Source organism: Petaurus breviceps, unplaced genomic scaffold (genome assembly GCF_028583685.1).
Source record: "Petaurus breviceps papuanus isolate PSGF00001 unplaced genomic scaffold, PetGlider_PUasm1.0 189, whole genome shotgun sequence".
Lineage (NCBI taxonomy): Eukaryota > Metazoa > Chordata > Mammalia > Diprotodontia > Petauridae > Petaurus > Petaurus breviceps.
In genome coordinates, this window is record NW_027185809.1 from 6,931,927 (window position 1) to 6,948,033 (window position 16,107).

At 39.9% G+C, this 16,107-nt stretch overlaps 2 protein-coding genes across 6 annotated transcripts in view; both read left to right on the top strand.

The window, feature by feature from the left end:
• CUNH5orf24 (chromosome unknown C5orf24 homolog) overlaps positions 1 to 16,107 on the top strand; it is a 228,599-nt gene that overhangs the window by 179,114 nt on the left and 33,378 nt on the right. The window contains exons 1-4 of one of the 5 annotated variants that reach the window (XM_069091864.1): positions 774 to 958; positions 7,011 to 7,440; positions 9,328 to 9,403; positions 10,215 to 11,970. The exons of 1 other annotated variant lie outside the window; for it this stretch is intronic. In XM_069091864.1, coding sequence (XP_068947965.1) covers positions 7,014 to 7,440; positions 9,328 to 9,368 — 468 coding nt within the window. In that variant the 5' untranslated portion in view covers positions 774 to 958; positions 7,011 to 7,013 and the 3' untranslated portion in view covers positions 9,369 to 9,403; positions 10,215 to 11,970. Of the gene's footprint in view, positions 1 to 773; positions 959 to 1,938; positions 3,135 to 4,476; positions 4,626 to 7,010; positions 11,971 to 16,107 lie in introns of those variants that run through there. 3 more of the 5 variants (XM_069091863.1, XM_069091862.1, XM_069091865.1) reach the window with 3 other exon arrangements.
• The window catches only part of PCBD2 (pterin-4 alpha-carbinolamine dehydratase 2), a 290,006-nt gene that overhangs the window by 171,210 nt on the left and 102,689 nt on the right, over positions 1 to 16,107 (top strand). The gene's annotated exons all lie outside the window — the stretch shown is intronic.

Here is a 16,107-nt window from a genome sequence, read left to right on the forward strand (position 1 = left end):
CTAAGCAGTCGGGGTTCAGTAACTTGCTCAAGGTTACCCGGCCAGGTGTTTCTGGGTGGGTGCCGAGTGTCCGAGCCCGGATTCGATCCCCAGCTCATCCCGACACTGGGGCCGGCGCTCTTGGCCGCCCCTCTATTTTTAAAAACTGGAGTCCCGAATTCTCTCTTCAGCCTCTCCCCAGTCACCGAGAATGCCGGCGATGTAGGTGACAATCATGCGGAACGTCACGTCCAACCCTGACACTAACCACGTTGCCAGAAACATAGAGTGAAACAGCATCGGCTCCCCGGGACGGCCGGCATTTTCCGCCACGGGGCCTCCCAGGCGGATCGCTGTAGGGGTCTACGTCTTTCCCCCACAATATGACGGTCACGGTGTCCCACGTCCCCCTGCCTCGGTGAAGTCGGCCTAAACGAAGCCGGTCAAAGCCGGCCTCGGGGGCCGCGCACGCGCTTTGGAGCACACTTTCCACATGAAAACCACTCCCAGCTGCCCCTCGGCCCTTACGGGAGGCCGGAGGCAACAAGCTCCGCCTCTCCCTCTAAGCCTCGGCTCCCCCTCCCCCCTCGGCCAGCAGTCAGCCAGCTTCCGTTTCACGTGCCTACGCAGACGGAGGTCAGCCAATGCGAGGGCGGAGAGAGCGGGGAGCTTGCGTCCCGTGCGCGGGCGGGGCGTGCGCGGGCGCGACGCCGTGGGGTGCGCGCACGCCGCCTCCCGGCTCTACCTGGGTCCGGCCCGCTGGCTCGCTCGGCTGCACCTCGCCGCCTTGACGCTGCTCCGTCCGCCTGCTCCTGGGGCCCGCGGCTGGGCTGCCCGCCGAGTCCCAGCCGCCGCCTGCCGGGTGGCTTCCGGGCAGTGTCGCCGGCCGCGTGGAGGGCGGTCTTTCTGTCGCTCGCCCCCCGCCAGCCGCATGGGAGCCGCCTGGGAGGTCTGAGGGGCTGGAACACGAGTTGCCGCGGTAGGTCTGCGGACGCGGGGCCTGTGGGAGTCGGGGCCGGATGTCCTCTCGGGGAGGAGGGGGGCGGGGGGCGGGGGGCGCCGCGGGCTCTGGGGAGCGAGGTCCCTGCGTGCAAGATGGAGCTGGAGCCGCCCGGGAGGACCCGGGAAGCCCCCCCGAAGGGCACCACCTGCAGTCCGCTGTTTCTCAATCGCAAGCCCGTAATGTTCCCGTTCTCTTGAAAATCTGAAGGCTCTGGCGAAGCGAAGCGGCTCGGGCAGTGTCGGCCGTCGGGGGTCCTGGTCAGAGGCTTCCCGGGCACTCTGGGCCGCGGTCTTGCCCCGGTCTCTTCCCGGTTGGGCCCGGGCGCCACTCCCTTAGCGCTGCGGGTCACCCGAGAAAGAGCCTCCCTCCGGAGGCCGAGGCCGTGGTGCATTTCTGCCGGCGGTGCCCTCTGGGCCTCCGAAGTGCCTTTTGTTTGGTGCTGCCTGGAGCCCTGGCGGACGGCGCTTGGCTGGGGGTGGAAGAGCCACGTTTGAAAACGGAGAGCGGAATTTCTGGGAGTCCCCACGGAAGAAGGCTTCCCGGGTGTTCCCCGAAGTTCACAGAGAGTGTGCAATCTTTATGTTGCCCATAAGAGGAGTGAAAGAAAGCGTCATCTCACGGGGAGAATGTAGGAAACAGTCTGCAGCGTAGCTGCAGCGCGTATAGACGAGAACATTCGGGTTGAATCCTGCCCCCTTCATTGCAGCACTTTTAAGAAGTCGGCCCTTTTTCTCAGACTGGCCAGCGCAGTTCATTCCCCAGCTCCTTTGCTCTTTAGTCGCCTCTCCCCTCCCCCCGCCCATCCTCAGCTTTTATTGACCGTGGCTTTAGTTTGCCGTCAGACTACATCCCTCTAAAGTTATTTTATACATTAAAGGAAATCCGTACTAGACTGTATTGCCCCTAAGCTAGCATCCTTCTCTTTTCCCTCTTCCTCCCCTTTTCAGCGACTTTTTTTTTTTTGGTGGTCTCACATTAGAATGTAAGCTCCTTTAGGGTAAGGCCTGTAAGGCCTGGCTCTCCACTGCTCAGGCCAGTATCTAGAGTGTGGGCCATGGGAGCAAAACCCTAAGGAACCAGTGGAACGCCACACAGGGACGTAGGGCCTCGTATCGGCTACGACATTGAAGTGTGGTCTCCTCAGACTTAAGCGATAGGATGTGATACTTTTGTATCTATGTGAGAGGTGCGATGGCTTACTTGATCAGAGTGCTCCAGACTCCTAGGGGGTTTCAAGCCCAGCCTCTGACATAAACTACATCTATCACCTTGGATATAAGTCAATTGACTGTTCTGTGACTCAGGCAAAATATTAACATTAATAAAGAGGATTTGTTCGTTCTCACACCCCTCTGTTTTCACCACTACACAGAGGAAATCATAGGCCAGATGTAGTCCCAGAAACCTAGAAGTGAGTAAGGGACACTGGGCCTGGAGTCAGGAAGGCCTGAGTTCAGGGTTTGTCCTCAGACACTTACGTAATAACATGGTCCTGTGTAAGTCATTTTACTTTTCTCACAGTTTTTATTAGGGCAGTTGGGGTTAAGTGACTTGCCCAAGGTCACACGGCTAGTTTTGTGTTAAGTGTCTGAGGCCACATTCGGACTCGGGTCCTCCTGACTCTAGGGCCAATGCTCTATTCACTGTGCCACCTAGCCGCCCCAACAGTTTTCATTTCTGTAACAGCAAAATGGGGGTAGCATCGACCTCCCAAGGGGGTTGTGAGGATTAAATGAGATAATAATTGTAAAGTGTCACAGTGCTAACACATAGCAGGAGCTTCATAAATGTTGTTTCTTTCCCCTTCTACCTCCTCTCTTAGAGGCATAAACATTTGGTATGTGCATCTGTGCAGATGAGAATCTGATGATTGCTTCTCACCTAAGAGAAGCTGAAGTCAGTAAATTAACATTTATTAAGCCCTTATTATATGCTAGGTAACTGTGATAAGCTCTGAGACTACAGATAGAAAGTCCTTGTCCTCCTAGGGCTTACTTGCATTGTTGATATTCTCTGTTTCTTCCTGTCACCATAGTATCCCAAGTATCCTTCCTCACTCTCCCTGAGGCCCATCCATGTGACAAATAGTATTTTTTGGGAGAGGAAAAAAGAATTGGCACAACTGATGGGGACCTTCCACCTCTATGAAGGGGTAGGTTGGAGGTGTCTTATACCTCTTCCTGTGAGTCCTGCTTGGTCTTTCACATTTTGTTACCTTCCCTTTTGATTTCTTTGGTGTCATTGTTCTTTCCCTTTACATTGTTGTGGTTACTGTGTATATTGTTATTTTAGCTCTGCTTACTTCCCTCTGTATTGGCTCATAGAACTTTTTCCATGTTTCTCTGTATTCATCACACACATCATTTCATCTCACATACCACAATTTGTTTAGCCCCAGAACTTACATTCTAATAAGAGAAGACAATATATAAAAAGAAGCTGAATGGGAGGGGGGACAGTGACACACAGGTGCTCTGACAGGTGCCTGAGTTAGGGGTATAGTAGAAGAAGTCCTAGTCAGTAGTGGTCGGAGAGGAATGAGACGTGGCTGCCTGGATGCCCTCTCTCAGTGGAGGTTTCAGGGGAGAGGCGTGGGGGTGGAGGGAACTTCTAGTGTGGGAATTCCACGTCCGCAGTGAGCTTCAGAAAGAAGAGCTGCAGAATGGATTTGAAGACTGGAGGTTGAAGTACATACATGTTCCTTTTTAAATACATTTTTACATGTCAGCAAACTGGGCAGTTCCAGCGTCATTTTATCAGTCAATATTTATTGAGTATCCAAAGTACTGTAATAATTGCCTAGGTCACACACAGTTAGTTAATGAGCTGTTTTTGCAGCCTCAGTTTTCTCATCTGCAAAATGACTTACTAGATCTCAAAGGTCATTCCAGGCAAACACCCTTACAATGCTTAGAAAAGTAGTTGTTTTCCCCCATTGTTAAATTTTATCCCAGGTAGAGGACATGTTTTTATTTCTTATGCAAATTAGTATAAACAAATAATGTTTATTTCTGGACAGAGGGCAGGCCTTGGAGTTAGGAAAAACCTGGTTCAAATCATGCCTCAGATAATAGATGTGTGATTGTGCATTTCTTACACCTTGTAACTTGTTGATTTGCTTTGGTAGAGGGAGCTTCAACACCAGAAGTTTCTTACACTGATGATGAAAATCACAGTTGATTTCACTTGAAAAACTGAGAGAAAATTGATATATTCATCAGAATTGGATATAGCTCTTTTATTTTAATCAACTAATTGTCTAATGGTAAAGTGACTGCTATTATTTGGGTGGTAGAGCAGAATCTAGGCTTCTGATGACTTTGAATAAAAAAGTAAACTGGGACTCTTGTATTTTCTTAGTGCTGTAATAGATCATGAAAACAATGTCACATAGACTTCAAAAGATCTATGATTTCAACAACTTTGTTTATTTCTTCCATCCAGAGTGTTGTCTTATGTGATGATGTGTGATTCTTTTCTGTGGTCTTCTATAGATCTTCCATAAAGAATCCAGTCAACATGGAGGGAGACCTGACTTTTAGTCATCTAGGGCTATTCATCTGCAGTCTTTCTCTGTCACCAAATGAGCAGCTGACCTTTCTTATATAGTTCCTTGATATATCTTATGACACTTTATACATAGGTATATATCTTTTTTGATTTTTAAAAATATATTTTTATTGGTTTCATTAAATATTTCCTGATTACATGTAAGAAATTTTAACATTCATTTAAAAAAAGTTAAGTTCCTAATTCTTTCCTGCCCTCATGCTTTTCCCCCCTCCTTGAGAAGGCAAGCAATTTGATATTGATTATACATGTGAAGTCATGCAAAACATATTTCCATATTAGCTCTCATCCATAGGTACATAATGGGACCCCCTAATACAAGAGTTTTTTAACCTGTGAAATAAACTATGTTTTGCTTACATATGGAACTCTCGATATCATTGATGTGGATTGTCCCTTTCAACAGTACCAGTCGCAACCCATACATGCTCGCTGTTCACGGGCTGCTCTTGTCTGTATCTGCTGTAAGCTCTCCCCAGGGGATCTGTTCAGTTTACTGGAGTCCTCCTTCACTTTGAATGAAGAGAAAATTAGGTGATGGATATGGGGTCTGCAATTTTAGGTTAATTTTTAATGCATTGTTGGTAATGGAAACAGGGAATGGAAGAACTATTAAGAAGCTGTTTTTCCTTTTTTTTTTTTTTTGTTCTGTGGTAGGGGATAGGAGTGACAGAACAGAATTTTTTAGCGGGATGGTTTGTTTTAAATTGAGATTTTTTGTCTGTCATATTTGTAAATCATCTTGTTAGAGCCCTTTTATTACCATCTGTATAGTGGAATTGATATGGGATAGTAGACAACCTAGTTCTCTTTGTTCCCTTTGGGAATTAGCAGGTTTATTTATTTTTAATTTGGGGTCTAGGCCTATTCAAAATTCTCAAATCTATACCATTTCTATTCCTTCCTTTTAGAAAATAGACATAAACAAGCGCTTCTTACCAACAGACATTTTTCCTTATAATTAAGATTATATGGACAGGAGCGATTTTGTGAAAGATTCATCCTTTCAGTTCTTAATAAATGTTTAATATTTGAAAGATTAGTGATTTCATTTAATAACCCAATTTTGTTAAATAATTACATGATTGCTAATAACAATTTTGACCAATCTCAGTTCCTTTTTGCCTTTTGCAGTCTCTATTTGAAGCGAGTTGATTTGGTTTTGACACACATTTATTCATTTATAATTATTATTGCTATACTGTAACAGTAACTATCATGTGGAGGCTTGTGGAACATCACATAGATAATAGTATTTATCATTGTAGGCAAAGATCCTATAGAATTTCGAGGATCTGTCCTTGTCTATGTTTTGACTTTTTAATCTAAATCTAAATGAGAGCTCACAATTCAACAAGTCGCTCTAGTTCCTAAATCCTTATTTCCTGTTTATCTAAATGGTCTTACCAGTTAGGATCCTGTTTTTTTTTTTTTAAACATGTTTGTTTTTCAGAAGATAAAACATTGGGAGTGGGTTGGGGAGGGATGGTACCCTCAAGACAAAATACAGACCTTTATTTGTTAATAAGTCAGAATGCCTCTGTAAGGAAAGAGAGTGTAATATTTATGGACTCGAGCAAGTACCCTTGTACATGCAACCATTTTGTCATGTTTAGCACCAGGAATCCAGCTATACCCGTAAAGAAGGGTTTCTTTATAAAGAAATATGTTAATAATATGTATTAACATTATACCAGCCATGTGTGTTGCACGTCTCAGCTGTTTGTGTGAATGAATGAACCTGTTTTATGGAATGGAAACTTTATTCCTTCCTTTAAAATTACATCCTATTTGGATGTTTACTTTTAGAAGAGACTGAGTTTCTTGGGTCAAGGGAGCGTGTGTTCTTTGTTCGGTACATCCACCTGTTGTAAAGTGCCATGCACATTTATGGCTCTGTTTAAATAATAAATCATAATGATGAAGAACCTTCTATTATGCAGGAACTGTGGTCTGTTAGAAGAAAACAAGAAAAACACTTGTGATAATTAAAATAAAAGAGCAAACGGAGATAACCCAGGAATGTCAGCATGATTCCGCTTTCAATTTAACAGAGTTTACATTGCTGAAATCCTATGTTTTTAGTAATTAAAAAGTAAAGGACTAATCTACAAGATTCCTAGGACTTTTTCTTATCGGTATTCTTTTTTGTTTAGTTTGTTTAGTTAGTTTTATCCTTAACTAGAATTATTTGTCATAATAGATCCTATACTATAATATTATCTTGTGTGGAGTATTACCTAACTCATCATGTTTTTATTACTTCCTTTATTTTTGTTAATCTGTTGATATATATATATATATATATATTTATATATGTATTTGTTTACTAAAGTGTTCTGGATTTTGCTTGATGATCTAAATAATAATTGTAATGGAAACTGTTTTATTGAATTCTGTCACATAAATTTATGTTTATGTATATTTATACCTATTTATGTCCTTTTATTTTGGGTAGAAAATGATGCATCCTGTTGCCAGCGGTAATACTGCTTTCTGTGGGCCTGGTAAGGCTTCCTGCCTCAATGAAGACAATATGAGAGCGGCTGATCAGTTTGACTTATATTCCTCTCAGCAAAGCAAATACGGCCACACAGTCAGCCACAAACCAATTGCTTGCCAGAGGCAAGACCCACTAAATGAAACACACTTGCAGGCCACAAGTGGCAGAAGCATAGAGACAAAAGATGAACTCAAGAAAAAGAAAAACCTCAATCGATCTGGTAAACGCGGCAGGCCCTCGGGGACCACCAAATCAGCGGGATACCGAACCAGCACAGGGCGACCCCTTGGAACCACCAAAGCAGCTGGATTTAAGACAAGTCCAGGCAGACCTTTGGGTACAACTAAAGCTGCAGGATACAAAGTCAGCCCAGGGAGACCTCCAGGTAGCATTAAAGCTCTATCACGACTTGCAAATCTAGGCTATAGTTGTGGCAGTGCTGCTTTTCCTTATCCAATGGTACCTAGCCGAGGAATTCATGGAGTTGGGGAAACCAGCAGCAAGGTCAAACAGCCCAATGAGTAAAAGAGGCAGAGAAGTGAGATCATGGTTTTAAATGAGGACTCAGAGGGTACCAAAGTCTCATGTTGGTTTGGTTATGACATACATGATTTCTGACTTGGGATTTCCAAATTTGTTGCGTTTTTGTTTTGGGCTAGAAGACTGCCACACATTGATAGACGTGACCAAGTAAATGCTGAAATGACATGAGGATGTTTCAGTGTTTGTACATAGGATTAAGAGTACTCCTAACTGAATCATTTCTGTTTCTTCCCTTAGAGAGTGATGCCTATTGTCTCATATTTCACTCCTATGGTCGAACCATTTTAAATGGATAGTTATGCACTAAGGAGTTGAAATAAGCAGGAAATTTATGCCCATTGGCTCATGGAATAAACCTGCAACATAAAGATCCCATCAGGAGGAATTTTTAATTGATAAAGCAAAATAAGCTAACGACTTAATACCATTTCAGATAAATTTGAGTTTTGTAACATTTGTTTTTATGAAAGTTGAAAGCATACAGATTTGTCTACTCTTGCAGTTACATAGGCCTTAGATGTTTGTAGATATTCAGAAATTTGGAAAGATTTTTTAAAAAAATAATGCTTAGTTCAAGCCATTTCTTATTTATTGAACTGTAGCATTAGCTAATTTAACTGATGTTCCAAAATATTTCTTTAGTATTTGCCTTTCAGTGATGGCAGGGCATTCAGCAGAACTCCTATTGGAATCTGCTGTGTGTTATTAAATTGCCTATGAGCATGTATACCAAACACTACAAATAATATTAAAAAAAAAGCTATTTTATAAATAACTTTATAGTAAGTTTTTAACATGATATAATTCTAAGAATAGAATATTTAATGAAATGTAAAAATAAGTATTATTAAAAGTCTGCATATAACTACAGCCTCAGCATTTTGCCTTTTGTGTGCAGAGATGGCAATTGCTAATGGATTTTAAAGAATTAATGTTTACACATTGAATTTGTCTTCTCTTAGTGTTTCAAAATTTTTCAGAATAATTTTTTCTAGGTTTTTTGATAGCATTTATATTATAAGTTATACCTACTAAAGGACACGTGTTTTAATGATTCGTAATAGCAAGCTAGAATAAACAGTGCAGTTAATTGTACTGAGCATACTCAAGTATGGAGAAATATATAGGAATTACATCTATGCATGAAAGGTGGAAAAGTATGTTGGCTGTTTAAACTAGAAATACCTTTCCTGGCTCCATTGAGACCATTTCATCATCCAAAAGAAATGTTTCATTTTCAACTGTTTGTTTTAAAAACAAAACTACATATGGAAAAGTTTTATCTATCTGTATATGTGTGTGTGTGTATACATGCACGTGTATATAAATGTGTGTATATCTATATCTCTATATAAATATATATATATATGGAGAAGAAAGGGGAAAAGTAATCTTCTATTCCCCAATTTTGAAAATAACATCTGTGACCTATATATATTTACTTTATGCTGAATAGCTCTAGGATGAGCTAAATATATCAGACTTTGAGTTTGAAAGAAAATTTCCACAAAAAATTTAGTTTACAGTTAGAATGAACGTGTAATTTCAAATGCCTGTGAGACTTTTTGATGGTTGTAGGTTTGCAGTTCCAGAAAGCTTTTGAAAGACTTTAGAACTTTAAAAGAAAATGAATTGTGATATTCAGGCTTGCTATTTTTTTAATATAAAATCTATTTGCAGTTATGATGGCATAAGAAATGGATATCATATTTCATACCTTTCTTATTAGGAAAAAAGCAGCAAGCCTTCAGGTGTTCCAGTGATGCCTAACACATTATGAGCTGGACTTTATGCTGTGCTTTACAGTAAGAGGTGTTGAATTATATGTGGGGACTGTGTGTGCACTGGCAACTAAGACATTGAACCTCAACAATCTTAGTATTGCACAGACCATATAGAACAATTTTGGATGGCTACTTATATTGATTTGTAATCTAATGGCAGCTAAATTGCTACTAAACCAGACTTTCTTCAGGTTGAGGCTTTTGAATCTGGGTCCTGTGTTCTATTTCTTAACACATTTAAATATAAAACTCTTTAATTATTTACTCAGAACAGTGTAACTTGTGACACACAAATGCTTTTATTGTCATTAACACTCACAATGTAATTGTCATTTCACTATTTCACTTGATAATGCCTAGCAGCATTTTGAAATTTTTGAATTAGTTTGGAAAACATCTATTTAATTGAATGATCTGATTGTGGGAATGATTCATTCCACTGGCAAGGGTTTGGTTGCATGTTGCTTTTATACTTTAGAGTAAAATCCACTTCTCCCTTTCCTGTCAATTTCTTTTGATGCTTGATTTTGTTTCTCCCTTTACGCATCTACTCAGTGGTGCTGTGCTATGTGTCAGAAGGCAATACAGATGTATTATTGTTATGCTAGTATAATGGACTTTGTATTCCAATATATTGAAACAATGAAATTACCTAAACAAGATGTATTCATTATGGTGTTTATTAATATCATCAGGAAAAGAGGGGGGCAATTGCAACAGTCATGGATAATACCAGTTAGAACCCTGCTTTTGCAGCTCATGTGAAAGGCTGCCTAGAGAATTGGATTTGTGCATTGCTGAACATCTCCTGATTCCAGTTTCTTTTGAACAGTTTATTGGTGCCACGCTGAAGAGGAAGAAGTCTAAGAGAATGAAGTCTTAAAATATGTTTTGCTTCTATATATTCTACCAAGTACATTGTGGGTTTTTTTTTTTTTGTAACAGTCCTTTGTCATGATAAACACTGAAATAGCATGTTAAAAACTGCCTATACTTTGAAATGGTCAGTGAGAAAAAAATTGCCTTTCCCCCCATAATATGATTGTTTTTTGAAACGTGAATTGCTCATTTTATATTATGTAACTCTGCTTTTCATAAAATAGGATTCACTGTTCTTTATTAATAACACTGTTAGTCAGAATATGATCTAAAATACAAATAAGTTTTAATGTTTTTTCTTTTGCAATATATTTTTATGCCTTATTTATGAATAAATGAATGCTTTAGTATCTTAAATAAGGAGCTAATACATATGTTAATTACCCCGGATTTGCCAACAAAATGAATTTTGCTGAACTAATTTTTAGGATCAGATGATATTACTATCTCAAGTCTTGCACTGGATATTTAAAAAATACTGGCACCACATATTGGCAGGAAGAAATTAATAGGACATTGACAGAAGTATGACATTTAATATTTGGGGTTCTATTTTAAAATCAGATTTCAGATTGATGTGATAGTAATGGCAATTAAAGATTCCCCTGTATTGGCTTGGTTTTCAAACTGATTGTGTTAAAACCCAGAGCTTGTTAATCCCACCTGTGGGATGGACTTGTTGATGTGAAAAGAGAGTCCTGAACTGGGAGGAGCTGGTGACTTAGATTTGGGATTAACAAGCTCTGGGTTTTAACACAATCAGTTTGAAAACCAAGCCAATACAGGGGAATCTTTAATTGCCATTACTATCACAATTGACTATGAAAAAGACCCTTCTTTACATTATCTTTACTTTTAAAGATAAACATTTATCAAAGTAATTTAACTATCCACTCCAAATTGATGAGGACTTGTATTTGTGTGGGTGAATAGCGATCATATGCACAATCATTCTAAAATAGGATCTGACGATCTTTGAGTTTCTTTAAAACAAAAACAAGCCCTGTTTCCAGTTGATGCTCATCAGTCCATTGTAAGGATGACTTTAAGATGTGATATAAAAAGAGAACTTTACTTTTACATATTAAAAAGCTTTAAAGACAATTCAGGTGCTTATAGTGGTAACTACAACTCTGTACTTCATTACTAATAAATGTATAGTAAAATTGTATCACAATTTTTCAGTAAAATTGAATAATTCAAAACACTTATTCAAAAGATTTTTCATTTCTGGACAGGTTTTTGTTCCCCCTATATTCTTATATTATCATAGTACATATATTTTTAAATATAGCTTAACTACTATATGTTTATAAACTCAAGGATGTATCAACATCTTTATTTGCTTTTTTTTCAATTAGATATATGGCTATGATCACAGATATTAATTTCATTTTTGAAAATTAAATGATATGGTAAAATAATTGAAATTTTGTTTTGTTATCAGACCACTTTGATTCTTTAATTTTTTTTTTACAATTTACTTTTCCCACAGATAATTATGGATAAAATAATTACCAGTTAACCAATATCAGCACACTGTCCTCTGCTGTAAAAAGTCTGATAGATACTGTGTATGTTTATATGTCCATGAACTTGAGCTACTCGTGTGCAATTATGTGTATAGGAATGGAGTAGTGTTCATGATTTGTATCTACATCATCATATGGATGTATATTTATTAATAAAGTCATTACTTTAAAATCAAATACATTTATATTTTTATTCCATTAAATGGGATTTTTATATGTCAAAATTATTTAAGTAATTTGCAGGGACTAAACTAAAATGTTTTATCCTAGGCTTTTAATATGAGGGGTATTTTGAGAGGAGGGTTAGTGGTGAAAGGATGTGTGTGGTACAGGAGTGGAGATAAAAAGTATTAACCCTTTTGATAATTGCCCTTGATTTGGATTTTGCTCAGAAGACCTTTGTTCATTATCTGTCTCTCTGATGTTTATATTGTCAGTATGATCTTAGGCAAGTCATTTAATCACCCTCTGCCTCAGTTTCCTCATCCTTAAAGTGATGGGGTTAAACTAGCTAGCCTCTAAAGTCCTTTTGTGGTCTTAAGTTTCTGATCCTATAAACCTTCTGGAACTTTGATTTTTGTTTTCTGCAAGGACAGATGTATGTTTACATTTTGATAACTTTTACCATTCCTACTGCTAGCAAGGTGATTTAGTTTTTAGAAAAGCTTTTTTATTTTTAAGTTGTTCTTTACTCTTAAATAGCCTAAAGTTCGACTGTCAAACAGTAAACATTTAAGTGTCTACAGGTACTCTGCTAAGTGTTGGAAATACAAAAAGAGGCAAAAGAGTCCCAGACTGTATTCAAGGAGCTCACAATCTAGTGGGTGAGACAAATAAGCAAACACATGTGTATTTTTTAATTTAAAAAGATTTTTTTATTTTTTGCTTTTTAGAGGGCAGTTGGGGTTATGTGACTTGCCCAAAGTCACACGGCTAGTAAGTGTCAAGCGTCTGAGGCCAGATTTGAACTTAAGTCATCCTGACTCCAGGGTCAGTGCTCTATTCACTGCGCCACCTAGCTACAGCAAAATTTGTTTTTTTTGGGAGGGGGGAAGGCAGGTTAAGTGACTTGCCCAAGGTCACACGTCTAGTAAGTGTTAAGTGTCTTAGGCTGGATTTGAACTCAGGTCCTCCTGACTGAAGAGCTGGTGCTCTATTCACTGCCACCTAGCCACCCCCAAACAAATATGTATTAAAGAGCTAAGGAAAAAATAGGAAATGATTAAAAGAGAGAAGACACTAGCATTAAAAGAGGTTGGGAAACCCAAGGCTTCCCATGAAAGATGGGATTTTAATTGGGACTTGAAGGAAGCCAGAGAAACAGTAAGTCTGCCTATTTATGACGAGGGAGATCATTCTAGGCATGAGGGACTATCAGAGACAATTGGAAAGTGGGGGTTAGAGGGTCAGGAGGGTGGCTTATGAAGCACTTGGAATGCTGAACGGGATCCTGGAAGTGATAGAGAGCCAGTGGAGTTTATTGAGTGGAGGGCTGATATGGATGGACTTTGATTTTAGGAAAATCACTTTGGTGGCCTGATGGAGTATGGATTGAAAAGGGGAGAGACTTGAGGCAGGCAGACCTACCAGCAGTCTATTGTAGTAGTCCCAAGTGTGAGGTGATGGGGACTTCAACCTGGATCGTGGCAAGCGTCAGGAGAGAAGAGTCCATATTTGAGAGATACTGCAAAGGCGAAATTGACAGGCCTTGGTAACAGATTGATTATGGGGAAAAGGGTGAGATGCTGAGGAGTTGAGGAGGACTCTTAGTTTGTGAGCCTGAGGGACTGCTGGGATGATGTTGCCCTCAAAAGTAATAGAGAAAGCAGGAGATGGGGAGAGTTTAGGGGGAAAGATAATGAGTTTAGTTTGGGACATAATGAGTACAAGATGTCTCCTGGACCTCCATTTTGAGATGTCCAGAAGGTACTTGGAGATATGAGATTGGAGGTGGGCAGAGAGAACATGGCAGTATAGGTGTATTTGAGACTCATCAGCAAGAGATGGTAATTAAATCTATGGGAGCTGTTGAGATCAAGTGAAATAGTACAGAGGGAGATGGGAAGAGGGTCAAGGACAGAACACTGAGGGACTCCTACTGTTTAGAAGGCAGGATCTGGATTAGGATATGGTGAAGCAGAAAGGGGGGGGTTAGAGAAGTGGGGGGAGAACCAAGAAAGAGCAGGTGTTCTGAAAATGTGGAGAGAAGAGATCTAGTAGGAAAGGGTGAGCAGCAGTGTTAGAGGCTGTAGAACAGTCCAAGGGAGTGAGTAATCATCGATAACTTTGGAGAGATCAATCTTAGTGGAATGATAAGGTCAGAAACTGGATGATAAGGTATTACAAAGAAAGAAAGTGAAATGAGAGGAAGTAGAGTCACTAGTTTATTGGTTTTTTCCAAGGACTTTATCCATAAAGGGCAAAAGAGATAAAGGACTATGGTTAGCTGGTGTGGAAGAATCAAGTAAAGGCTTTTTGAGGATGGGGGGAGACATGGGCAGGAAGGCAGTGGGAAAGTAGCTAACAGGGAGAAATTGAAGATCAGTGATAGAATGGAGATGATAGACACATTCTGAAGGCCTTGTTTGTGATTATCAAAGGAACTTTTAAAATTTAAAAACATTTTTTCCCTTTAATTGAATAATTACTTTTTATTTTTCTGAGAAGGTACAGAGAAATTTCCACAAGAACAAATCTTAGTAGAAACAGGAAATACTATTTGAAGTTGCATGAAAAAATCTGTGCAAATAATTGGAATTATTCCCCATCTTTGAATTATTTTAATACTGTTCAGCAAAACTTATGAGGTGTCTATTATGTGTAAATCATTGGTAGGTGAATTTTAAAGGTGCTAAGGATTTATCTTCAAGTATGGGAATTTACTTAAAAATTGTTATATATCCTTTGAAAATCCTATTGAAATTGTTGAAATTCATTTATGTATGTGTACAAGGGCATATCTGATTGGGTATGCTGTTTTTGAGAGACATTCAACTGTTTATACTACAGGTATATGTGTATCAGTACTTCACTGCCAATAGTATTAGTCATTCCTCTTGCATACTGTGTTAGAACATGTTTTAAAGATAAATATCTCTTGACTTTTCATTTTAGGAACTATTTGCCTGTTAATTTCAATTATGTTTACCAGAAATCGAGTATGTGAGATAATACAGAAAATGAATGCTTAAAATGGATAAAGATCTTAACTGTCCAAAAACCCAACATATTTTGACTTCCTAAGATGGGGAAGAAAGTCATGTTTAGCATTAGCAGTCCATAGGTGGGACCTATTAACAGTTTTTTCTTTGCATAACCCCACATGTCATGATGTTTAAAAAAAAATGAAGAATTGTTAGCAACTAGGACTCAAATGACATTTGATGTCTTTGGACAAGTGATTTATTCCAGGTTTTAAATTGACACAAGCATTTAGACCTATGGTGATCTGTAAGCACAAGAAAAAGAAAGATCCACTTGTGTGTAATGTAATGATAAAGTCAGCTTCCATTTGCTCCAGTCTAATTCTGAAGGAATGATTCTCCTCATTGAGCTTTTGAGTTTCTCTTTCCATCTGGCAAATTCGGCTTTTCAGGGCATTCCTCTTCTCATTGCCTTTTGGAGCCTCTTTTGCCATTTGAGTTAGTCTATTTTTTTAAGGTGTTATTTTCCTCAGGCTGTTGACTCTCATTTCATAATTTTCTTGCATCATTCTCATTTCTCTTCCCAATTTTTTCTCCACTTCTCTTATCTGCTTCTTAAGGTGCTCTATGGCCTGTAACCAGCTCGTATTTTCCTTTGAAGCTTTTGGTGCAGGAGTTCTGACTTCACTGTCTTCCTCCTGTTCCATGCTTTGATCCTTTTTGTTCCCAAAATAGGAGTCTAATGTTGGAATCTTCTGTTTGCTTTGTTTCCTTTTCCTGGTCATGTCGCCCCTCAGTCACTTGACCCCTGGGCTTTTTGCCACAGTAGGACTCTGCCACCAGACAGGGGAGCTTTCGTCCCAAATGCTGGGGTTTTCTCAGCTGCCAGAGGTATTAGTTGGGTGCCCTCTCTGAGGTTTCCACACGCTGTGGCAAGCTGGACACACACCCCAGGACCTCCACTCTGGATTGTAATCCAGATCCAAGCAGGTTAAAGCAAGAGTGTTTACCCCTCAGACTGGTCACTTGGTCCCCCTAATACTCTGCAGGCCAGGAGCTGAAGCTGCAGCATGGTGCCGGCCCGAGCCAAGGTGTCTCAGCGGCTTGCCAACGCACTCCCACTTACTGGTCCCAAAGTCCAGACTGCACTGACCTCTCACTTTGTCCTTTG